The 25,428-nt window shown below is 47.0% G+C and overlaps 1 protein-coding gene across 2 annotated transcripts in view; it reads right to left on the reverse strand.

Annotated features, from left to right (window-relative positions):
- NMNAT2 (nicotinamide nucleotide adenylyltransferase 2) overlaps positions 1-25,428 on the reverse strand; it is a 164,699-nt gene that overhangs the window by 20,614 nt on the left and 118,657 nt on the right. For both annotated transcript variants that reach the window (XM_086694172.1, XM_025921139.2), the window contains 6 exons: positions 12,944-13,032; positions 12,063-12,130; positions 9,934-10,012; positions 6,766-6,892; positions 5,020-5,100; positions 3,790-3,834 (listed from right to left, as the gene is read on the reverse strand). In XM_086694172.1, the coding sequence (XP_086550298.1) occupies positions 3,790-3,834; positions 5,020-5,100; positions 6,766-6,892; positions 9,934-10,012; positions 12,063-12,130; positions 12,944-13,032 (489 nt within the window). The remainder of the gene's footprint in view (positions 1-3,789; positions 3,835-5,019; positions 5,101-6,765; positions 6,893-9,933; positions 10,013-12,062; positions 12,131-12,943; positions 13,033-25,428) is intronic.

Genomic DNA, 25,428 nt, shown 5'->3' on the forward strand with positions numbered 1-25,428 from the left:
CATAGCGAACTCAAGTGTCAACATTGAGTTTGGCTTCTCTGCTGCTGTGCATTATGCAGGGTTTGTCTTTCATCACAAATGCCGACATGATGGGGGGTCTGAGGGAACACTGAGTGTACCCATGCAGTGGCTGAATTACAGATGTCTTCTCTTTACAGGGCCACTGTCCTCAGCAAAGGGCTTGAGTGCCTTGCCCTGCCCCGGCCCAGGTGCACTTCCTGCTTCTCTGTTGTTCGCCTCCCCTCCTAAAGCCCACTCTGAATTACCCCAGCAAGGCTCATCCACACAGGCAGCAAACTGACTGACTTACTGACACTGAGCAATGGGGAGCAAAGAATCCTGAGATTCTCAGAACCACTGAGGGAGGGAGAGACCTCTGCCAGGGAGTGCCTCGGTGTGGAGTGTTTAGTTCCTAGGCATCCTGGGCCCTCCAACAAGAGGCCACGGCTGTGGGCACCTTGTCCGAAACAGTGAGACAGCCCTGCTCAGAGCCTTCCACAGACCACTGCCTCCCTGGACCTTGACGCTGAGAGATGGCTGGTAGGTCTGCCTGCCTTAGACCCCCCAGTCTGCTCGGGGACCTGACAAGGACTTTCAGAAGGTGAACTTTTCCCTACTGCAGGAGTCTCCAGATGGTACAAAAAAGGAAGGCTGCTGAGCTGATGACAGTGCCTGTATCTCATTGACCCACCATGCAGCTCGTCTTCAGGAAGCCCTTGGGAGCACTGGGGTCTTAACTCCTAAATATTCCTGCAGCCTCTCCTCTTCTCTTCTCCAAGTCAACCTGTAGCCCAATCATCTGCTTATGTGCAGGGACCTTAATTTATCTTATGTCCCCAGGGCCTGCCAGAATGACTTGCACATGATAGGTGCTCAGGATGTACTGAGTAAGTGAACAATAGACAGGCTGACCACAGAGGCCATGCAGGCAAGCTGCTAAGAGCCTCTGGGCAGACTGATGGCTGTGCTGACAATTATGGCCTTTGTTTTGCAGCATGGGGGTCCTAGGGAAAGTGTTGTCCCAGCCGCTGGTGTCTCCTTCCTTCCATGTTATGCCGTGGGATTTCTGACCCAACTCCCTATCTGTGGAGATGAACCAGCCTTCGTATGGCTGAGAGGAGCAAGACTGGGCTCATTCCTGGGATCCTATTGTTCCCCATCTCCCACCTGGAACCACCAAGTTCCAGGTCAGTCCTTTGTTGGAAGAGAAAGAAGCTGAGACTCTATAACTCTGATTGCCTAAAATTTCAGTTAGGTGGCATTATCTAGAGGAAGTGCTGGCCCTTGCCTTTCTTCACGTCTGTGGTTCTCAGTGGGGGGCAGTTTTGTCTCCTGAACTTGGCAATGCCTGGAGACATTTTTGGATGTCAAGACCGGGGAGAGGGGTGTGCTACTGGGATCTGGTGCTCAGAGGGCAGGAATGCCGTCAAACACCCTACAATGCACATGGCAGCCCCCACCACACAGAATTGTTTGTTTCCAAATGTCAATGGTCCTCAGTTGAGAAGGCCTGCTCTACAGCCACGAAAATGAATCTCTTTTCTATTCCCAAGCCAGGAACTCACTTTTCCACTGGAGTATAATGTTTTGTTTTGTTTTTTAAGCCAATGTGCAGACAGTTAGAAAGTGGGGCCTCCACCTGTTCTCGCAGGGCCGGAACAGATGCATTTGTCACAGACCAGAGGCCTTAGCAGAGCTTGGGATCCCACGTATGGCCGCTGGGGGGCAGCAGCGATTTCTCCTGGTTTATTGCGTGAGATGAATGTAAGCGTTTCCAGCCCACAAAGCCTTTGGTCTGGGGCACCCCCAGGAGCAGGACATGGAAATGTAGCCCTACATGCTACCTGAGCTAAGAGAAAGTGGCTTTTTGTTTCTTGTGAGGTGCAAGGGGATTTCAAAAAGGGGACTCGTGAGCCACAGGGCCTCCCGGTACAGCAGTCTGGAGGTAAGGCAGCCTCCTTCCCCTTCCACCTCCTCTCCTCTCCACCTTCCTTCCGCCCCCCAGCTCATCCTCATCCAGGGATCCAGAGCCAGGAGGCAGAATCAGCACTGTCCTGCCACCCTCCCTTCCCAGGAATCCTGGCTATGTGAAGCCCAGGCCCTGGGGCCCTTTCCAGCTCCCTGCAGGCTGAGGCAATGGCCGCCTGTATCACACCAGGCCGTGAATCTATCCTGACAGCTGTGGCCACCCAGCTTTTCTTTCTTGGAAAGAAGAGTAAGACGGGGTGAGGCTAGCCCTGCCCCCGACAAGGCTACAGTGAGGTAAGGAACTTGAGGGTGCTGGCCACACCAACACACTGTGCAAACACCCATCAGCATGGCCTCTGCCGCAGGGGGAGCTCCCAAGAGGTGTGGCCTAACACACTGGCCCTGGGTGCTGGGAAAGTGAACAAGGTCACGGCTGAAGCTTGCCACCATCAGTTCTTTCTGGAACAAGGAACTAGAGAAACATACATTGAACACAGTTGAAAGTCTAAAGACTGCTCTGAGCTTGGCCGCTCAGGAAGACTTCCCCGGGAAGGTAGTTCCCTGCCAGGTATGGAAATGCAGGAAGTAGGAGTGCAAGACTTTGCTCTCATCCTTGCCGTCAGGGGTGTTTGGGATTTGTGTGACCTTAAGACAGTGAAGTGCCAGTAAATAAAGGACATTAAAATGCAGAAAATAATTCAGAAGTGAGGAGATTTGAGTAGCCACTATCTTTGTTGTTAATACAGTTTATTTAATCATTACCTAATATAATCTTTGGTATTGGCTGCATTTAACAACGAGTTGGCCAAAGTCCTGAAACTCTTAGAAATGGTTCTAACAAAACAGTAGGAGTTAACTCAGGTATGCCACTGCTCTGCAGATCAGAGGACGTGACCCCGAGGAGCCCCTGGAAATGATGTCACATCTGCTGGGCCTCCGGGAAGAGAACCTGATGCTCTAGGCACAGTCTTAGGCTCCCGGGGCCATGGCAGGAACACCTGACCTCCAGCCCTAGACACAGGAATACCAGGAAGGGATGGCCTGGAGTATCTTGGCAGCTGGAGTTTAAGATCGAGTATGTCTGCTGGACACCAGGCTGCCCATCATGCTAGAGCCCCAAGCATTCCAGTTGTCACTGGCCCCTCCCTGTCACCTGGTACTGTGACAAAACCAGCTCCATCCTGGCATCTGTCTGTTCTTTCCTCAGCTTCACACACTTGGGTCTCTCACCCACTCTGGAACCTTGGAAAGAATTCAGTTTTCTGGTTCGCTCCCCAGGGTTACACAGGACTCGGCTCATTCCCACCGATGGGTCAGCTCCTTCCCATCCGACAGCTCAGTGGAGCCACCGTCCACCTGCTCTGGCCTTGGGCCCACACACGCCCTCACACAGACAGTGGGTGCCTTAGTGTCCACCCAAGACTGGGGGGAGGTTGTGGAGGTGGCTCTCCACTCCTTCTCTTCCTTGTCCTCCAAGCTCACAAAATAAGGAAGAAGATAAGGAAGGGCAGGGGAGCTCTTCTGTCTCATGCAATGTCGTGGGCAAAAGAATGATCTCTTTGGCTGGCACTGAAGAGTAAGGTCTACATGTTTTGGATGAGGGAGAAGAGGCTCGGAAGGGAAAATTACCAGCCATTCAGTCCTCCCTCCTGGGAGCTGGCCAGATAGATAACGAAGAGAATGATCAAGCTTGGAACAATCATTCGGAGAGTAGACCCTATTGCAAACAGAACCCCAGGGAGTCAAGCCTCTCTCCTCCCCACTCTGCCCCTAATTGAGGCAGGAAGCTCCAAGTGTTTCCGCTTTTCCAGCCACACTTACCAATCTCCTCGTACCGCATCACCGTGCCCAGATTGGCATTCTCGTCTAGGGAGGAAAGAGGGAACAGAGAAGCATTAGGGAACTGACTTAATGCTACCCAACACATGGTCCGCCTGGGGGCCTACTCAGGAGTATGTGGGATGGGATGGAGTAGGTGGGAGTAGGGGGTCATCGCCTCCTTGCATGGGGGTGGCAGGGGAGGGGGCATCTGTGAGTGGAGAGATGTCCAGCCTAATATGGAGAGGGAGCATCTCCTCACGGTCCAGGGTAGGAGTTCACATCTCTGGGACTTTAAGAATTAGACAGCTTCTCTGGGAAGCCAATGACGAACACACACACACTCATGCTGAGAGCCTTCTGTTTCTTTCTGTATTTTAGGGAGGTAGTCCACAAAAGCAATGTCCTCTAAGCCTAGGGAGACCGCTTTTAGACTCACAAGGAGGTGACCCTCTCTCCTTGGTGGTTACCTGGTTCAAAGAACAAGCAAAACTGAGTATGTTGAGATTTGTCACGTGACAGATACAGCAAACACCCATGGAAGATGAGAAAGACAGAGACTTTGACCTGTGCTCTTAAGTGTACAATGCCTGCATGGGGGTTCACTGGGTGTGCACTGAACAACAGAGGTGCCACCTTGGTCCCCTGTCTCCTTTCCTCCTCTTCCATCTCTCTTAGTTCCTTTCCAAGATGCCAGAAAATGGACATCTCAGAAATGGCAGAAATCAGCCCCAAAGAGTCAAAGGAATGAGGTCTGGACCTTTAGCTCTCTGCAGAGTTGAACTGGGGGACCCTGAAAGAGCCCCACAGACTTCAGATATTCTCATCCCTGCTGAGCCCTTGAGGGAACAGCCAGAAGCAGAAAATTAAGGAAAGAGCATGTGTGTTTGTAGCCTATCAGCAGGAACACAGACACTGCCAGAACTGGGAGGACCTGAGGGAGGACTCTGGGCCCCTGAAAACTCTTCAGCATGTGGCCTCATTCTGTGTGGGAGATGGGAAATGAACACATCACTGCTGAGGTCTCCCGGCAGCCCGAGTGCAGGTGGGTCACGCCCTTGGGGTTCCCCTAACTGCTTGGCACTGCTGGCCTGGGGACATTCCTGTTTACCACTGTTTTCTCTCCATCACTGCTTTATAAATGGTCACCCCAAGGCAGGGCGATGTTTGCTGAATGAATGAAGGGAGGGGACCAAGAAGAGACGGGACCGGGAAAGGTCTTTGCTCCCTTACCCACAAAGGTGAAGCGCTCCACTGGTGGGCGGACACAGCAGATCCGGCTTAGACTTTCTCCCACCTTCCCCAAGATCTTGGCTATAGGAGAGAGCAAGACAGACAGGGACAGAGGGAGAGAACCACTCACAACTTATGCCCAGCATTTGGGCCACTTAAACACCGGGGTTGCACTGGAGGGGGCAGGGGTTGAGCGGTGGGAGGCAGGAGGGTAGAGACAAAGAACAGAAATATGACAGCAAACATTCCTTCTCATTTGCAGTCCAAGGCACAGGCATTTTGAACCACAGACTGGAATCTCTTTTCTGCTCATGTTTATTATTTCATGTTGAAAGTTGGAAAATATAGAAGAGGAAAATATAAGAAGAGGAAGATAAAAAACACCCATAACCCCACCCCTGGAAATAACACCACTGACATGTTGGTATAGTATTTCCTTTCCTCCATTAAAAATATTTATATATATATTCTGCAGCTATGTTTGCATAAATTGGATTGTAGTCTGCATTTAAAAGGCATAGAGGCTATTGGCTTTTTTCATTTTTTAATATGAGCCTTGGCCTTCATGCCTTCCCATGAAGATAGACTTTGTAATAATCAGACATCCCACTTTGGCTGAGGGGGATCTGGTTTTGGATGATCTCTCTGGGCTGTAATCCAAAAAATTTTTCTGAGCCCCCACATGAGAGCTAAGTAATTCTGGCTCTTTATGGACTACCCTGTTTATAACAGACTAATAACATAACAGCTTATGGCCTCTAGGCTTGAAAAGTAATACCAGGATCTGTCTCTTACAATTGGTCTGGTAAAATATATATATATTTGTGTATATTAGAAAAAACAGGGACCGGGGCGCCTGGGTGGCTCAGTCGGTTAAGCAACTGACTTCAGCTCAGGTCATGATCTCACAGTTCGTGAGTTTGAGCTCCGCGTCGGGCTCTGTGCTGACAGCTCAGAGCCTGGAGCCTGCTTCGGATTCTGTGTCTCCCTCTCTCTCTCCTGCTCATGCTCTGTCTCTCTCTGTCTCAGAAATAAATAAAGACATGAAAAAAAAAATTTTTTTTTTAAAAAGAAAAAACAGGGACCTTGGAATCAGATAGTCCTGAATATGAATTCTGGCTCTTTTACTTTTTGAGCTGTGTGATCTTCGGCAAACTCCTTACCCTCTCTGAATCTCAGTTTTCTCTTGATAAATGGGAACATAATATCTATATCGCAGAATTACTGCACTAAATGAGAATCTGTGGAAAGTACTGAACATCGTACAGGCCTACAGTAACAGGTGTTGAGTAAATGTTGAAGCCGTTTCTGTCACTGAAAAGGTGGCTAAGAGTGTGAGATGCTGAATGCAGATGCCTGGGTTTGACTCCTAGTCCCACCACCTCCTCACTGTGTGACCTTGGGCAAGATCCTCAACCCCCTTGGAAGAGGCAGAGAAAAATGCTGCCTTATTGTATCTTTAATTCCCAGTTAAAGGAATTCTATTTATATTTAAATGCAGGGGAAAAAATGCACACCACCAACCCTGTCTCTCTCAGTCTCTCTCTCATTGTGACTATTTCTCTCTGATGCTCTATTTTAAGGACCAGGGCATCCGTATCACCTTGTTAAAAATGCAGATTATCGGCTCCCTCCCAGACCTCCTAAATCAAATTCTGGGGAAGGGACTAGCAACCTGGACTTCAACAAGCCCTCCAGGTGATTCTGAAGTTTGAGAACCATGGCCCCACATCCATGTTGCCCTACCTGCAGTGGGCTTGGTGGACACATTGCTGTTCTGGTAAATGGGCTGAGAGGTCTCATTTTGGGGCTGTCCGATCACAGGCGTCATGGAGGGTGTGTTGACATTGGAGAGGATGCAGCCAGTCACCCGCTGGGGAAAGGGAGAGGTGCAAGGTCAGTGTCATTAGCCAAGTTACTTATGAGAAGCATTTCCCAGTTATCTCCCAATGCTCATCTGCTCATCTATCATGGGGAGGCCACTCGGAGCTGAGGGAGAGCGCAGTGGTGGCAAGAGCGGGTTCTAGACACGGCCCCACTGCGTGGTTGCACTAGGCTGGCAGGAGGCCGGACAGTTCAGTGCTGCAAAAGCATGCGATGTACTGTTGCATGGACACTGGTTCAGGTTGAGCCCCCTCTGTCACTACGTGACCTTGGATAGTTAACTTCTCTTGAACCTCAGCTCAGGCGTTGAACATGGACAGGCCACATAGCTGCCTTTCCGGGTTGTGGGAGGATTAACACGTGGGCATTTGCAAAGCATTTGCCCGTAGAGGTAGAGTATTTGCCACATGACGGCCGATGTTGTAACCTTCTGTGTAACGTGCATACCTGCCCTCCCTGCCTGCTTCACGGGGCTCAAATGAGGTCATGTCTGCGAAAGGGCTGTGTGAGTTTGGGAAAGGTCATACAAACACCAGGCACTATCACCACCTGCCGCTTCTCCAGGCCAGAGATGCCAATGTCGGGCAGAGCCAGAGAGTGGTGCCAGGCCGAGCAGGATGTGTTTGTGTTGCAGGAAGAGGGGGTGGGGTTCTGGGCACTCTTGCGCTTGCCTGCCAGTGTGAATACACATTCCAGAGCCAAACGGAAATTCTATGTGTATTATCCATTGTCCTGTGTTATCTGGCCCGCTGCTTCCCTCTGGTGCCGCAGAAAGCAGAGAGCTGATAAGGCAGCATTTTTCACAGCTGACCCAGAAGCAACCCCCCCTCCCCATGGTGGGTGGGAGGCCTGCCACTGGGCAACTGAGAAACAAAGGATGGATTTTCAATCCATTTAGCTTCACAAGGGCCATTGCTGATTCAAGGTCCCTTCCCTGAAAGCCAGCATCCCACCCCGCGGCCCATGACTCGTTCTGGATTATGGAGTCCTGAGGCCAGAGAGCCCCAAGCCCCACGGTTGTGGCAACCCTCGGAAGGGACCCCTTCCACACAAGCAGGGCAGCACGGCATCCTTCCAAGCCCCAGAAGGGCTGACATTTGTTTTGAGGGGTGACCTGTCACTTCTGTCGTGTTTCGGACAGGAGGAGGTCACAGCAGCATCCAGTCACATCTGGGAGCCAGCTGAGGCCGGGACAGCACGGTCTTCTCAGCCTGTTTTGTGGGATTCTCTGCCCAGTGGTGGTTGCTGGAGTGGAAGGGGCAGCCTGCTTCCTTTTTAGTATTATTTCAGCTCCAGAAAAGAAAAGGCCACATTCTCATTTAATAACAGGTCTGGTAGCTGAAGAATTTCTTCCTCCCGCTGCACTGCACCATTAATCCCAATGGACTTGTTCTGGGTAGAGAAGAAAAGGACTAGCCACATGCCCTGTGCTGCCCTCATTGGCCCTCCGTGGGCTCTCAGATCCTCAGGGTCCTTTCCAAGCACGGCCTTGAGTCACCTGTGAAGTGTGCCCTGTGGTAGTCTCTCCAACAGGAGCATGGCCTGACGCCAGAACTGAAGAGATGGGGAGCTATCAGCTCCTGCTCCAAGACAGGGACTTACATTCTCTGCCAGCCTGTGCCCGTCCCTGCAACAGCTGGGACTCCTGGCTGAGCTCCTCTGGCCCAGACTCCTGCCTCTGGGCATGAGTAACAAAGGGAGGCTTTGGGAGGCCCAGGCATTTAGATAGCAAAATAGCAGCCAGGCTTCATGGCTGGTAGAGCCAGGTCTCAGGCATGTCTGCAGGGTCCCTGATTCCTCCTTTCCATCATGGAGCCTGAGGCTCCTATGTGACTAGAAGGAGCCCAGGCCCCCAGCTGTCGCCCTCCCCCACTGCCATGTAGTGTGAGAAATAAACTTATGTGAAGTTGCTAAGTGTTTAAGAATGTTTGTTACTACAGCATATCTTAGACTATCCTGACTGATACACCCTTATGTAGTAAGACAGGATGTCTTTTCTTCCTGCCGTTGTTGAGACCAGCACAGAGGGTCAAGTCAGGGCCACCCTGTCTCAGAATCCTTTCAAGGGGACTGGAAAAGACTCAGGATGTGTGTGAAGGGTTCTGAAAACAGAAGGAAGGGAAAATGGGTTTTCTTCAATTCCAAGAGGGACAAACCTAGTAGATGAAGCAACAGTCAGCTAGGCCCTTTCCCTCCTCCTCTTACTCCTGACTCCCTGGCTTCTTGGGAGCCCTAAACTCCAGCACTATTAACATGAAGCACAGCTGCATGGTTGGTGGAGTGTGAGGAGATGGGGGCTTGCTGATGGCTCCCCAAGGAGAAGGTTCTGGCCCCACTGACAGAAAACACAGGTGGGTAGAGGTGCTCCCTGAGTCAGAACAATGCTATCTGGACTGCCATTTCGGGCTGGGGAAGGCATGGTGGCCATGCCAGTGGAGGTGAGTAGGGTCCACTGCATCTTGTCTCGGTCGGTCGGGCCTCCTCCTATGGATGGCACAGCTCTACATCCGTTACTGTGGAAGTCGATGGGCTGGTATTGATCTGGGAAGGGTGCTTTCTACATATTCTGGCCAGTGCTGCTGACTGGTGTGGGACTCGTTCTAACCTGGCAAGCAGCTCTTCAGTCACTACAACCTGGGCACAAGCCACTGAGCAGTGGCTGTGTGTCCTCAGACAGGTTGGCTCACCTCTCTGTGCTTCCTTTTTTATCCACTAATATAACACGGATCAGGACATTGTCTGCCTTGAAATCCTCCCACGGGGGTCTCCTTAATCCCACCTTGGATTTGCTGTTGGAAGGTGAACATCGCCCCGAGTCATACTGAGCAGAGGAAGCAAGACAGGGGAACAGGCTCTGGAGCTGCTTGGGTTCGAGTTCACTGCCCTCCTTCCTGCTGCCCGGGGCTTGGTTTCCCACACAGCTGTCTGGGAAGCAGGAAACTGAACCAGGTCAGTAGGCCAGCAGCAGCACCCTTACCGGCCCGCCCGGCTTCTGGGGGCCACCCGCCCCTCAGCCGCAGCCCAGCTCACCTTCATGAGGTCCCGATGATGTTCCAGCACACTGCAGGTTGTCTGCCAGGTGTCCTGATAGCACTCCCACGGGTCCACCCTGACATGACCAGAAACAGGTTTCCCTGGGTTTCCATTCTCAACACTTTTTCTTTAGTAGTTCCTTCCAGAGACTGTATAGCTCAGAGCACTTAGCAAACCTGCTCACACCATGTACTTAGATCCCAAATCAGAACAAACGTGGGCTTGAAACACCTTTCTACCCCCCAGCTGCCCCCTCTATAAAACCAGAGGAGTATGGGGCTTTGGGAAAGTTACGTTGTCTTTGGGTTCTCACTTTCCCCACCTGTAAAATAACTACGGTAACTCTCTTGTGGGGTTATTGGAAGGGCCCAATGAGTTTTATATATAGAGTCTCTTGTGCTTGCCCACGAGATGGAAATTCTCCTCTGGGCCTTCTAGGATTGTGATCAGGATTAAAAGCCAGGCCCTTGTTGAGTGGTGGCTGCAGATATCTGACTTGGGGAATCGGCCCCTGTCTGCCTCCCTGTGCAGGTGGGGGGCCTTGTGGCATGGGGGGGGTATATCAGTCAGACTGAGAGGTGCAGACCCGCGTGCTGGTCCACCCCTCCTGTACACGCAGATGTGAAATGAGCAGGGATCCAGCCCCAGACTGATGCAGCACTCGGGCTTAATTGCCAACTTAATGAACTGGTAAATTGGGATATTTCTCAAACATTTCCTAAGCAGTTGAGCATTCCCTGCCCACCTCCCACCATGCACATGCACCTAAGCTTCCCAGGGGTAAGATCTCCCTAACCAAAAACCCCTGAGAGTCAGCCTGTGTGTCAGGCTCCCCATACCCCTAACCACCGCCTCCCCTGAGACAGGCAGACACCATACTGGCCAAGTCCTGGGGCTCAGCCCTTATCTCTAGAGCTACCTGAGCCTTGCTAGTGATCTCAGTTCTTAGAATTCTGCCTTCTCCCAATTGCCTAGAGCAGTGCAGGTGGGAAGTGCTGGGTGAACATTCGATGAATGAATGAAGCAATTATTTCAGGATCTTCTAATCACATCCAATCAGGATAGACCTCCTGCCCAGTATTTCCCCCCTGGACCCCGCTTTCCCCAGAAGATCGGGAGCCAGAATGTGTAAAGGCCTCGCTTCTATCCCTAACTTGACCACAGATGTGTTGTACATGCTCAAACCCCTCGACTTCTCCGGGCATGTCTCTCATCAGAGAGAAGGCAGCTGTCTCTCGACCCAACCTACATCTTCAGGGGATGAGATAGTCTGTAAAGGGCAAGGGTTTCTTACACAAATCACTGCACACAAATGGTGAGGATCACTATTTAATTTTCACTTCGCTGCTCTCCTTCCCGCCCAGGCCGTCTCTTCCGTCTCATTCTGAGGTCAGCTTTTCTTCGTTTCCCTCCTTTCACGGAAACCTCTAGGTGCTGCTTATTTTTTCCAGGGGGAGATATTACGGTACAAATGGTGCGCCATTATTTTTTTTAAACGCCATTTTCTCATGCAAATGATAACCGTAGGAACTTTGGGGAGCGTAATTAGCATAACTAGTGGAGGAGCCTCGCTTTAATTACAAGGCAAGCCGTGCAGATAATGGTGTCTGCCATCTCAGTGAGGACTGTGCCCAGAGTATGAGGGAAAGGCCTTGAGTGCTCGCTTGCAGTGCCTCTGTGCCACGGTCAGCCTGGAGCCCTAGGGAGCCAGAGTCCTGGAAGGGGAAATAGCCAGGGCCAGGGAATATTCCCTTAAAAGGTAGAGTTCGCAGGAAGCAACTGGGGAGGAAAGTGGAGAGGCCTTTCGGATTTCCTGGCCAGGCCTCACCCTAAATCCAATGATGCTTCAGGAATACTGGATCCAAAAGTCCAGGGGCAGAATCAACACTGAAGCTTCCCTCTTCAGTTTGGTGGGCGTTATGGCTTGGTTAAAAGATAGAGCTCTCAGTTGGGCCACCTCTGAAGGTCAGTATAATTATTCCCTCCACAGTGGCTAACGTCTGGGCTGGCCTCCCCACCCCTGTGGGATCCAAATGGCTGAGAGGACGCCTCCTCCTCCTCCTGCACTCACCCCCAGTGAGGCCCAGGGCCACCCACTTGATCCACACACACCAGGCCAGCCCTACCTGATCCAGTCGGAATTCTGGACGGCCAGCTGACACATGATGAGACGGTGTCGGCTTGACACAAGGCCCTGGGGAGCAACAGAGCAATCACCAGGAGGCTGGCTCCACTCCCCACAGCCGCCCTTGAGACGCCATCCCTAGCCGCCCGGTTATTCAAGGGCAGCCATTTGTCAGTGGTGACAGGGAAGGAGGGTGTGGCCGCCCTGCAAGTCCATCTGCCACAGAGACACACAGGGAGGGGCGGAGGGAAAAGAAAAGGAATGGAGGGCGTGGGAGTACATCACTCCCGACAGGGTCAGTAGGTGGACCTCTCCGATGAAGTGGCCAACTTGTGCCCGGCACAGGGACGAGACTTAACCAGGCAAACGTTGCCTTGTCTCTGGGCTCAAGCTGGCTGGTTGGGTGACCTCCCCAGAGGTGTGAGGTGTATCTGGGGAAGGAGGGGGATGGAAATGCCGGGAGGACCCCTAGATTTTCCCAGACATGAGGCAAGGAGGGAGCGACAAGGAAAGGAATTTTAAACCAGAGTGTAAGAGGCAGAGATAGGTCTTTTCCTCCTAAAATCTGGGAAAGACTTGCCCAGCCCATCACCAGCTGCCAGGGTGGCTTCCATGCCAAGTCACTCTTGGCCCCCAGCGGGTGTGCCGGCTCTGCTGCTAATGAGTGCCGATGGGGCCTGGAGCTGCGCGCAGCCGCGGTCACGGGCAGCTGTTCCTGCCAGCTGCCGCCCGGCCCCCACCCGCCCAGGTCTGACTGTGGTTCAGAGATGGGAGCAGGACGCCAGCTCTCGGGCATCTTGTGTTTCCAGGGAGTGAAGTGGAGATGGCAGCAGGGGCAGCCAGAGGAGCCATCAGGTTAGAGAGGGTGAAGGAGGAACCCACCTGTTTTCCATAGGAGTCGTGGACAGGAGAGACTATCCCACCAATCACAATAAACCTTCCAGTTTTGTGCAGATAATCCCTGGCTCTTTCTAATTAAGAGAAGAAAACCACACGTTATAAAGAGGAAAGGTGTGGATTAAAGGTGATCATTGAAATCAATACATTCCCTCTCTGTAGGGTTTATGTCCTGACAGCTTTCTTGCCATTTAAATGGAAAGTGACAATTTTTGAAGTTATGTTGGTGATTCAAAAAGGTTATGGAGCGAGATTCTGGCCCTCAAAGCAAAAGGCTTTACAATAGGGGATTCGTCCAATTGTAAAGGTCCTCTGCTTGACGAGTGGGTAGCTTAGAGGGATTTAGAACAATCACCTCACTGAGAGCCACTCCAGGGACAAATGGGAATTTACACCTGTGATCACTCACAGAAATTCTAAAATGGACGAGTGGCTTAAAAGGAGGAAGGAGAAGCAGTAACTGCCACCACCTTCTTATAATATGAAAGGTGGGCTGATGGCCTTCTCTCAGAAGAGAAAAACCACCAAAACAAACTTAAAAGGCCTCCTACATAATTAGGGAGAATTAACAGGAAAGCCATCATTATAGTTGATTGAGAAAACTTCAGACACAGAAAAGCTTTTTTTCCTTTGCAAGGAATTCGTGATGCTGCTTTTTCAAATTTACCAGACAAGCCCAATCTCATTTCCATGAGAAAATCTAGAAAACGAGGAAGGGCATGAAAATTTTGGTTCTGACTTCCAAAGGGGTTCAGCGTGCAAACCCAACAGGGCCCGAGCTTATACTGCTGAGGAAATGTGGCCTGGACTTATTTGACAGGCGAGGGATTAAGGGGGGTCTTGAGTGGCGAGGCTGGCTGTGTAGTTCACAAGCAAGTTTCCAGGATTTCCTTGTTGGCTCTCTTACAACTCAAAAATAATTCTCATCACATTTGCCTTTTTTTCTTTCAATGTGAAATCTCTTAGTTTCGTAAAAAAAAATTAATGGACTTTATTCTTTAGCAAAGCTTTGAATTTAAAGAATAATTGAGCAGATAGTATGCAGAGTTCTATATACTCAGCCCGCACCTTCTTTCTTATCTTGCCCCGACACGGTTTTCCCCTATTATTAATATCTTGCATGAGTGTGGTACATTTGTTACTCTTGATGAGTCCATACTGATGCATTATGATTAATTAACTATAGGCCATAGTTCCCATGAAGAGACACTCTGTGTTGTAGAGTCTTTGGGTTTTGACAAATGCATAATGACATGTATTCACCATTGCAGTTGCATAAAGAATAGCTTCCCTATGCTCTAAGTCCACAGTGCTCCACACCTATTCATACCTCTCCCCCCCGCCCCCCCACAGCCACTGGTAACCACTGATCTTTTTATCACTTCTCTAGTTCTGCCTTTTCCAAAACACCAAGCAGATCATACAGAAGGTAGCCTCTTCAGACTGGTTTCTTTCACTTGACAGTATGCTTTTAAGTTTCCTCCATGTAGTTTTGTGGCTTGATATCTCATTTTTTCTTCATTGCTGAATGATATTCCATTGTCTGGATGTATTACAATTTGTTTATCCATTTGTACCATGTGTTGATCCATTCACCAAGTGAAGGACATCTTGGTTGTTTCCAGTTTTCACTGATTATGAAAAAAACAGATGTAACATTGATGTGCACGTTTTTGCATGGACATGGTTTTCAATTCGATTGGGTAAGTATCTAGGAGTGCAATGGCTGGATCTTATGGTAAGAGTATTTATTATTCTCCAAAGGTTCACAATAATGGAGAAACAGAAGGCTATCCTGATGGATCCAATGAGAGGCAAAGTGGGTGAGTTCTATAGCTGTGGCTTTCAATGTTATTGCTGTAGTACTCCCACAGTAAGAAATACATTTCATATCCTGACATAGTACATACCCATGTATATGTATAATTAACTGAAACAAATATATTACAATACCCTTAACTACAGCAATGCACACTGACATTTTCCATGTATTCTATTCCAGCAATCATAAATTTAAATAAAAAGCTGATCAAAACCTATTATTGTGTGGCAACCTATAGTTTGAACAACTCTGTGCTGATGTTGAGATGTTAAGGGCAGGGGGAAAAGGGACAGGAGAGATTAAGTTTGCCTTTCCAAAGCACTCTAGCCAAATGGTTCAGTCTTACCCATTATTTTGGTCTATAGGAGGCCTGGTAGGGGTAAGGGTGAGGGTGAGGGAGGAGTACTATTGACCAAGCAAGTTGGAATCAAACTTCAGGGGGCCCCGAAAGCCAGGCCAAGGACTACAACTTTTATGCCAGTGATTGCTATCTGGTCAACAATATTCCTTGGACCACTTACATGGGAATCATTAGGAGGAGGTTATTAAAATATAGACTCCTGGGTCTTAGTCCAGAGTTACTGAATCAAAATCTCTGGGGTTAGGACTTAAGAGTCTACATTTTCCATTAGTGTCCCTGGGTGATTCTTCTGTTCTCTGAAATTTGAGAACCATAGGCATACATAGACAACAACCATAAAGTTGAGAAGTATAGACAACAGAGAATCGTGGAAGGCTATTAAACAAGGAAGTGACATGCTCTGAGTTGGAAGAAAATTCACTCGCAGAAGGGAGAGTGAAGGTGGTGAAAAATCCTGTCTTAAACAAGATAGTCATTCCTAGTGGGAAATATGGGGTCAGGTCTTGAGGGATGGAGGAGGGAGATGACCCATCGAAACTTCCCAGGGAATGTCCAGGGACCGCGAAAGTAGGATTTCCTTCTCTCTTCAGACATTTTTGTTTGCTTTGCTTCTGAGACTTTGCAGAGGGATGTGTCAATGTATGTGTCATCAATCTCGTAGCCTGCACCTTTATGATTGTGCTAATAGTACTAGGTTTTATACCCAGCAATTCATTAGTTGCCTGATTATCCCCTAACTTGAATGTAATGTCAAGCAAGAAAGAGCTGGCACCCAGCTAAACACAAGTGGCCAGGAACAGATATGATTATTCTCTTTCCTTGTTTCTCAAAAAGATTCCAAATGCCTGAAGAGTCTGCCTAGTGACATCTAACTCAGGAAGTGTGGTTTTGTGGAAACAATACTGAACTTGGAATCAGAAGATGTCTAGATCTTGGGTAAGCCACTTCATTTCTCCGAGCCTTAAGCTTCCATATCTGTAAAATGCCTTCTTTGCAAGGTTGCTACGAAAATCAAATCAAATTCTCAATATAAAGGTGCACAACCCCCACATAGTTTCACTGGAGAATTCTATTAAACATTTAAAGAAGAGTTTAAAACAAAGCTACAGATGGATCTAATATAAAACATGCTAACTGTAGTTGAAAACTAAAATGGTTTTAACTCCCAATTTTAACGTGTATGTGTTTGTGTGTTAGCCACACCACGAAGCAATTCTCAGACACTAGCAGGTATCCTACAGTCCAACTCAATTCTGACACTATCTACTTAGAGATAGTATCTGTCCCCATAGGTTAAGGGTTCAGCCCTACAAGACTGACTGCCTCCTCCCCTTCAGATGCCAAATTGCAAGGCCAGATTGTCACCTATACTTCTGACCACCTGGCTATAAATCAGGGGTTCCCACCGTCACCTCCTTGGGTTTGATTAATTTGCTACAGCAGCTCACAGAACTCAGGAAGCTCATTTACTCACTCAATTTATTACAAAGGATATTAAAGAATACAAATCAACAGCCAGATGAAGAGATACACCGGGCAGGGTCCCAAACAAAAGAGCCTCTGCCTTTGTGGAATTTGGGGTCTCATGGTGTTTAGGATCCAGCATAAAGGTAAATGGAAGCATTCTGGTTCCCCAAACTAGAAGTTCTCCTAATGCCCTCCTTTTGGGGATCTTATGGAGGCTTCATCATATGGGCATAATTGATTAACTCAGTAGCCATTGATGATTGAGTCAGCCTCAAGCCAAGTCACCTCCCCAGAAATCAGGGGGTGAGACTGAAAGTCCCAACCCTCTATTTATAGCTCATTTCCCTGGCCAGGAGCCTCCATCCTTAGGTGTTTCCAAAAGTCGCTTCATTAACATAAACCTAGTTGTGGCGAGAGGGGTTTGCTATGAATAACAAGACACCCATTTCACGTTTATGGTTCTGAAGCATTTTCAGGAACTGAGAAAAAAAGACCAAATATTATAACAAAATATGCTCTTCTTGCTCTCATTTCAAAGGCTTTGAGAGCTGTGGGCCAGGAACTGTGGATGACAACCAGATAGGTGCTTTTTATAATTCACAACACCACAATGACATTGTATTGTATAATTGAAATTTGCTAAGAGAGTAGAACTAAAATGTTCTCACACACAAAAAAAGTATGTGAAGTGATGGATGTGTTAATAAACTAGATGTGTGAGTCCTTTCACAATGTCTGTGTCTATCAAATCACCACAATGTATGCTTTAAGTATCTTAAATTTTATATGCCAATTATACCTCAGTAAAGCTGAAATTTTAAAAACGAAACAAGTCTAGAGTCCCTTGCAGAAAATAGACAAAAGAGGAACACTTTCCAATTTATTTCATGAAGCCAGGATTACCCTGATACCAATGCCAGGCAAAGAGAGTACAAAATATGCAAAAATCATTAGCAAAATATTAGCAAATAGAATCCAGCTATACATAGAAAGAATAATACATGATAGCCAATTGGCATGTATTTCAGGCATGATGTTTCAATATCTGAAAAATCATTTAATGTGATTCCCCAAATTAACAATATAAAGAAGAAAATTCACATGATTGTATCAATTGATGCAGAAAAAGCAGCTGACAAAATTCAAAATTCATTCATGATAAAAACTCAGAATATGAGGAATAGAAAGGAACTTCCTCAACATAAGAAACATCCTTAAAAACCTACAGCAAATGTCATACTTAATGGCAAAAGATAGAATGCTTTCTCCCTAAAATCAGGAACAAGGCAGGGACATCTGCTGTCACCACTGCTGTTCAATATAGTACTTGAAGGCAAGAAAAAGAAAAGTCATCGAGATCAAAAAGAAAAAAAAAAAAACAACTATCTCTATTCACATATGGCATAAAAGTCTACTTAGAAATCCCAAGAAATCTACAAGGGAATTCTTAGAGTTAATAAATGAGTTCAGTAAGATCATAAGACACAAGATCAACAAAAGAAAGTTAATTGTATTTTTGTATGCTAGCAACAAACATGTGGAAACTGAAATTAAGAACACAAGACCACTTATAAAAGACCACTAAATAGACCACTAAAAAAAAAAAGAAATACTTAAATATAAATATAATAAAGCATATACAGAACTTACATGCTAAAAACTACAACCTGCTGATTAAAAAAAATCAAGGAAGATCTAAATAAATGTAGAAACACACCATGTTTATGGATTAGAAGACATAACATAGCAAGATATTAATTATCTCCAAACCAATATGTAAATGAAATGCACTTCCTATCAACATTCCAGCAAAATTCTTTTGTGTAAATACAGGCAAAATAATTCTAAAATGTACATGGAAAGGGAAAGGAACTAGAATAGTTAAAACTTAAAAAAAAAATGAGAAAGTAGGGAAATCAATCTATCCAAATTTTAAGTCTTTTTTTATAGCTATAGTAATCAAGACTGTGAGGTATTGGCAGAGAGGCTGACACATAAATCAATGAAACAGAATACAGTCTAGAAATAGCTCCACATACGTATGGCCAACTGCATTTTGACGAAGGTGTAAAAATAATTCAATAAAGGAAGGATAGTCTTTTCAATAAATGATGCAGAAACAACTGGACAGCCAAAGACAAAAATAAACAAGAACAACAACAACAAAAACCCTAAGTCAACCTAAATCTCTTACCCTATAGAAAAATTAACTCAAAATGGATCATAGATTTAAATTACATACAATAGAAACTTAAATGAAAATGTGGGAGAAAAATCTTTGGGCATGGGGCTTGGTGAAGACAGACATGACACTGAAAACACGACGCATAAAAGAAATAACCCAATAAATTGGACTTTCACAAAATTAAAAACTTTTGCTCTGTCAAAGACCCTGTTAAGAGAAGGAAAACCAAGTTACAGACTGGGAGGATCCACATATTTGAGGATTCATGTCTAGGATATAAAAAGGACTCTTAGAGCGCAATAGTTAAAAAACAAAAAAACAAACAATCCAACTAGAAAATGGGCAAAAATGTGAAGAGACATTTCACCAAATCAGACATGTGGATGAGAAATAAGTCTATGAAATGATGTTCAATAGCACTAAGCATCAGAGAAATGTAAATTAAGACCACAAGGAGATATTGCCAATTCACCAGTCAGAATGGCTAAAAGAGAAAATAATGACAATACCAACTGCTGACAAGGGCATGGAGAAACTGGATTTCTCCTACATTGCAGTGGAAATGGAAAATGGCAAAAAGCTACTCTGAGAAACAGTTTGGCAATTTCTTAAAAAAAAAAAAAAAAAAAAAAAAAAAAAAACAACTAAATATACTCAATCATATAACCCAGGAATTATACTCTTGGATGTTTTTCCAAGAGAAATAAAAACATGTCTATGTAAAAACCTGCACATGGTTATTCATACTGGCCTTACCTATAATAACCAAATACAGTAAATAAATAAAATGTCCTGCAATGGGTAAATTGTTAGACAAACAGTGGTATATGCATAGCGTGGAATATTACTTGGCAAAAAAAGGAAAAAAACTAGCAACAATTAGGATGGATCTCTAGGTCATCGTGCTGTGTGGGGAAAAAAGCCAATCTCAAAAGGTTGAATACTGTATGATTCCATTTACATAACCGTCTCAGAAATTATACAGATTAGTGATGGCCAAGTGTTAGGGACAGAGGTGGGGGCAGAGAATGGAGGTGGTGTGACTAGAAAGCTGTAGCTCCAGGGAGATCTTCGTGGTAAGGGACTAGTTCTATATCTTAATTGTGTTGGTTACATGAATGTACACGTGTGATAAGATGACATGTAACTATAGATACACTTTATACCAATGTCAATTTCCTCACCTCCATATTGTACTATAGATACATAAAATGTAACCAATAGAGGTCGAGAGCATGGGGGAACTCTCTGTACTATCTTTGCAACTTCCTATGAAACTGTATTTCAAAATAAAATTTTTTTGTTAAGTTTACAGTAAACTATGGAACATGGCACAATTGTAAGGTGGTAGTGTGCAAATCTAGGCAAATGAACAAGCAAACTCGTGGGGCTGGGTGCTTCTAAAACTTTTCTCTCTTCAGCCTTTTCCATTTTTGTTGCTGTCTGGATTCCAAGATTTGGGGTTGTTATGGCTTCGGAGGTATTGTCCAAAACAGTGTTTCTCAAACTTTGATGTGCATGTGAATCCTCTTGAGGGATCTTGTTAGAATGTCGATTCTGATTCCAATGGTCTGGGTGGGGCCTGAGATCAGGACCAGGATTAGGGTGAGGGGGAAAGGGCAGGATCGTTCAAGTGCAGGGTCAGATCCTGTCTTCATTTAAAATTACTTTATTTTGTTCACCATAGATATTCTGCAATAATTTTGATTTTTTTAAATGTTATTTATCTCCATTACTGAGTTTTTGAATTCCCCCCTTAATTTTTGCACCGGAGGGAGCTCTCCCCTTTGGCCTCACACTACTCCCAGCCCTGCCCCAGAGTCAGCATTTCCAGCAAACTCCTGAAGGGACCACTGCTGCTGGCCTGTAGACTATATTTTGCATAGAGAGGGACTACAGACAGGTGCGGCAGCCCCTGCAACATTAGGGTCCCCGCAAAAGAAGTTCTCCTCCCGCCCCAACTCCACCACCACCTCCACTTTGCGTGATAAGGGCATTTCTGGACATTGGCAGGTAGTTTCCTGGCAAAGCTGTGGCTAGGGCCTGGAATTTAATTTCATGCCAAGCTTCCCGAGATGTGGTCTATTTTTGTCCCTCAGCTCTGCCCCAGCGGCAGAGCCAAATCCCTCTAACGTTTTACACTCAGGTCCAACCCATCCTCCATTTGGCCTACCCTCCTTTCTCCTGTATTCACAGAGGAGGCGCCCATGCCATGGGGTGGCCTTGTTTTTTCCTGCCCTCAGCACCAAGAGGATCCACTATTGTCTCACAACTCATTCCAGGCCACTTTAAACCAGGTAAATCTCCCCCCCTGACAGCCTGTGCTGTACCTACCAGCCACGGACAGACACAACACAGATGATTTGTCCATTAATAATAATTCATGAGACAGACATGTCTCGTCTGCCTCCTGGCTACACAGTGAAACCAGCTGATGGGTGTAATCTATTCTCCTCTTCCAGAGAGTTAGTGGAGGAAACACTGTGGTCAGGGCATCGATACTAACTCCATTTTTCCTTTTCAGCTGCAATTAGAAATGACCCTTTCTGAGTTGTATTCACAGCTGGAACTGCCTGAATTTTTCTTATTTGTGAGTTTCACAATCATGATCTGGATTTGTACACATTCTAAAATTTAGAGTTGTTTTTTTTTTAATTTAAATATTAGAATGTTTATTGGATCATAAGGGAAGAAACAAAGTAGGGTTCTTCCTGCTCAGGGGTTGGAAATTGTTTTTCTTTTAAAGGAACCAACCCTGTGGCCTAGCAAACTGAACCTTGGACATTCCTTAACAACAATTTAGTGAGCATTTCTCATGTTCAAGGCTCTGTGCCAGGTGGTGCTGTGGGAGACATAGAGAAGTAAAAGACATAGTCCCTACTTCCAAGGATCTTTGGTTTTTGATGCAGGGACACAATATGCTCTGCTTAGATAATGGACATAAACCTGAACAACAGCAACATTAAAATGCTATAGGATTTCATGGGAGGAAGTGATCCCAATGGGATCGATCAGGTGGCCTGGGAAACTTTCCTGGAACAGATGAGACTTGGGCTGGGTCCTGACAGTAGAGAAGAGGAAGGCGTACTAACGGTGTCTTTTTATTTTTCTGTTTTCTGATGCTTGGACACCTGGAGCCTTGCTGGCCCTCAAGGGGACACCACTCCCAGGGTTAGCTAAATCCTAAAGACAGTAAACAACGCACCCGAGAGCACACCTTTCAAATGCAAACTAACCAATTCAGAGCCCATACCCACAAACACACCCTCTGTGTGGGTCTCTTGCAGGCCACCCCTCCCCTGCCCCATCCACCTGCCCTAATCACCCCAGGACCAGGTGCCAAACCAATAGAGACAGCTTCTACATCACAGAACCACTGGAAGTATTCATACTGGCTAACTGTAAACCTCATTCCCCTGCCTCCCCACTTCCTTCCTGCGGAAACCACAATAAAGGCTCTGGCCTGTGTTTCCCTGGCTCCCTCAATCTCCTGACTGGTGCCTCCCCTGTGTGGCCCTTCTGCAGCAAGACGTGCCCTCTACTCTCGGGATCTGTGAGTGTCACTATCTTTTCAGTGGCGATGGTCCCCTGATCTGTTGGCTTCGCCACACCCAAACAACAGTAAAACCTAGATTTTTAAAGCAGAACAAAGAAACTCATTCCAGGGGGAAAAGGTGGCATGAGCAAATGGACTGAATCAGGAATGGAGTCTCCAGGTCCTACAGAAGGCTCTAGAGCTTGGCTTTCTTTGCCTGAAAAGCAATGATACTGTTTTTATGCCTCATCACTAAGGGGGTCTTGCCCTCCCCAACGTGACCTGGACCCTCCTGGATCTCCTTCTACTCCCAGCCCCTCCAGTCCCAATGTGTTTGGGAAGCAGAGAGCCGGGTGATCAACGTTCCCCTGGGTGGGCGAACCGATGGATCATACCAGGTCCTACCTCTCTGAGATGTCTAACCTAAGCCGTAAGACAGTATTCAAGTGAGCGAACCACTTGAATCTGAAAGAAGTACGAAAGGGAGCATTGTGCCTGACATTGACCCATGAGTGGGACCATGGAAGCCCACCGGGCCATTCCTTGGTCACTGCTAGCTGAGTGGGCTGCAGGCCCCCTGTAATAAGTGCAGGCTAGTTATGGACCCAGTCTCCATGGGGAGCAATTGGCTTAGCTCTTCCAGGAGCTGGCCAGCCCTGCTCCCCAGCCAGCCATGTACCAACGCTCCCATCACATCTCAGTGGAACTGGCGGAGAAGGTGTCCATTCACCAGAACAATGGCCCCTCCTCTCCTCACCGGGTACTCTTAACTGTAAGAGAAGCAGTGAAATAGAAAGTCTCTTGAGGTTATGAGAGCACAGTTTTTTCTTCACCTGCTTACTCCTATCTCTCTGACTCAGGAAGGCTACATTTCCCAAGGCGATGACGACGGGGTCCCCAGGATGCCTGTGGGGGTCCATCTGAGGCCCTTGAACGGACCCATGTTCAGGGCAGCCCTGCACCCCCTGACCAGCGACCCTGGACACAGAATCCAGTTCTCTTAACCGTCTGTCTGCTCCCACCATCTGCCCCCATTCCCAGTGCATGCACCTCAGGCTGCCTTAATTGACCAGGGAGGGTAATGCTTCCCGGAACTCCTTGCACACCTGGGTTTCCTCTGGTGCCTGGATTTTCATCCACGTGTCTGGCTTTTGCAGCCCCTTCTATGTGCAAGGATGAACCAGCTGTCGGGGAGTAGCACAGAGCGGCATGGTTCCCTTCTCATGACTGCTCATCTTACTTGCTCCACTACCTCTGGCTTGGGAGAGTTCATGTCCCTTCATCTTCACAGCTAGGAAATGATTTATGACCCTCACTTCCACGACTGCCACTTCTGACACACCAAGCCAGGGTGAACCTCTCATGTGTCCCGGCTGCTAGGTGCCCACCCCGAAGTCTGGCCTCTCCATTTGAATCCTGTCCACTGGAAAAGCTCCCCAGATCCCTGCCTCCACTCTTTCCAAACCACACTTCTTGGAATTCGCCCATTATTGGGAATGATTTTTTTTTCTATTTATTTCTTCAGAAATAGAAAGCTAAATATATATGTAAAAATATGGCGTGAACTGGTTTTCCCTTCAGTGAGACTCATAAACACATGGGAGAATTATTTTAAAAACCCACAGACTGTAATACTAAATATAACTGGGTGGGTGGCTGGGTGGGGGTGGGGGAGAGAGGGGAAAGGCGGGGGAAGGAATAAAGACAGAAGAGCACACATGATGTGAAAATCCCACTGTAGTTTTTTGACAGGTTTCTGTCATTTGCATGGAATCAGGCTCTATTTTTAACTACACGTCTGTTATTTCACACTTTATTAACCATTAATCTTTTTGAACACAGGTTCACCACACAGGCTTCTTATTTAGGGATAATTCAGGCTCTGAAGTAGAGTTTATCGAGGGAATAGCTTTGCTTTTACCAAGTAAAACAAGTAGAGCGCATCAGGCAGAGAAGGGTCCCTTTTGTAGAGATGTGGTCCTGCTGAGGCTCTAGGGCCGGGCCACACGGCACGGGCCTGCTTAAAAGTTAAAGGTTACTTTCCCCCTAAGAATGTTATTGGAAAAACACTGTGTCTCGTACAGCTTTCTTACTTGTGTTCATCTTCCCTCTCTATTTTCCCATGAATCAGTAAAAATATCTTCCTGAATCCAGGGCCCCCCCCCCAGCTATGGGCAACTAACTCTCCAGGCTTGCCTGGAACTTTCCTACTTTCAACACTGAAGTTTCCATGACCTGGAAGGGCTCGCAGTCCCCAGCAAAGTGAGATGGTTGGTGTGGTGTGCTGAATGACAGCCAGGCCTCCAAAGAAGTCTGCGTCCTAATCCCCAGAACCTGTAAATAGGTCACCTGAACATGGCCAGAGGGACTTTGCAGGTGTGACATGAATGAAGGACCTTGCCATGGGGTGAGATGGGGAGGTGATCCTGGATTCTCCAGGTGGGGCCGATGTACTCACTGAGAGAATGCCGGAGGGCCAGATTCAGGGATGATGTGACAATGGAAGCAGAGGGCAGTGAGAGGTTTGAAAATGCAGGAAGGGACTGTGAGACAAGAAGGTACCGGTTTTCTGGAAGCTGGAAGGGGGAAGGAAGGAGATCTCCCCCAGAGCTTCCAGGAAGAACTATAAAACAATAGTTTTAGGACTTTCCGAACTATAAGACAATAACTTTGCATTGTTTTGAACTGATAAGTTTGTGGTAATTGATTGCAGCAGCAATAAGAAGCTGATACAATTGGTCACCCTTCCTGTTCCTTGAATCAGCGTGCCCAGTGAACCAATGAACCACTCCGTCTTGTTCTACATGAATGGAACCAAGGGACAAGTATCAACTCCTGCAGAAGTGGAGAAAGGAAATTGGCTCACAGAAATGTACCATGTGTTGGACTCTTTCAGGGTCGCAGAAAGGGCACGGTTTTGAAACAATTTCATTGATATTGTAGAGTTTTCTCTTTGAAGGAAACTATAAGTAAAGAAATGTATAATAACCTATGAACAACCAAAATTAAGCCTTTGGAATTCCTTAAATTAAGACATGGAGCTTGCCTAAGAGGCAATAGAGCATAAGTTTATAGACTCTAGGTTTAAATCCTGTCCCAA

The sequence above is a fragment of the Puma concolor genome, chromosome E4 (assembly GCF_028749965.1).
Source record: "Puma concolor isolate L17-30 chromosome E4, mPumCon1.1.hap2, whole genome shotgun sequence".
Classification (NCBI taxonomy): domain Eukaryota; kingdom Metazoa; phylum Chordata; class Mammalia; order Carnivora; family Felidae; genus Puma; species Puma concolor.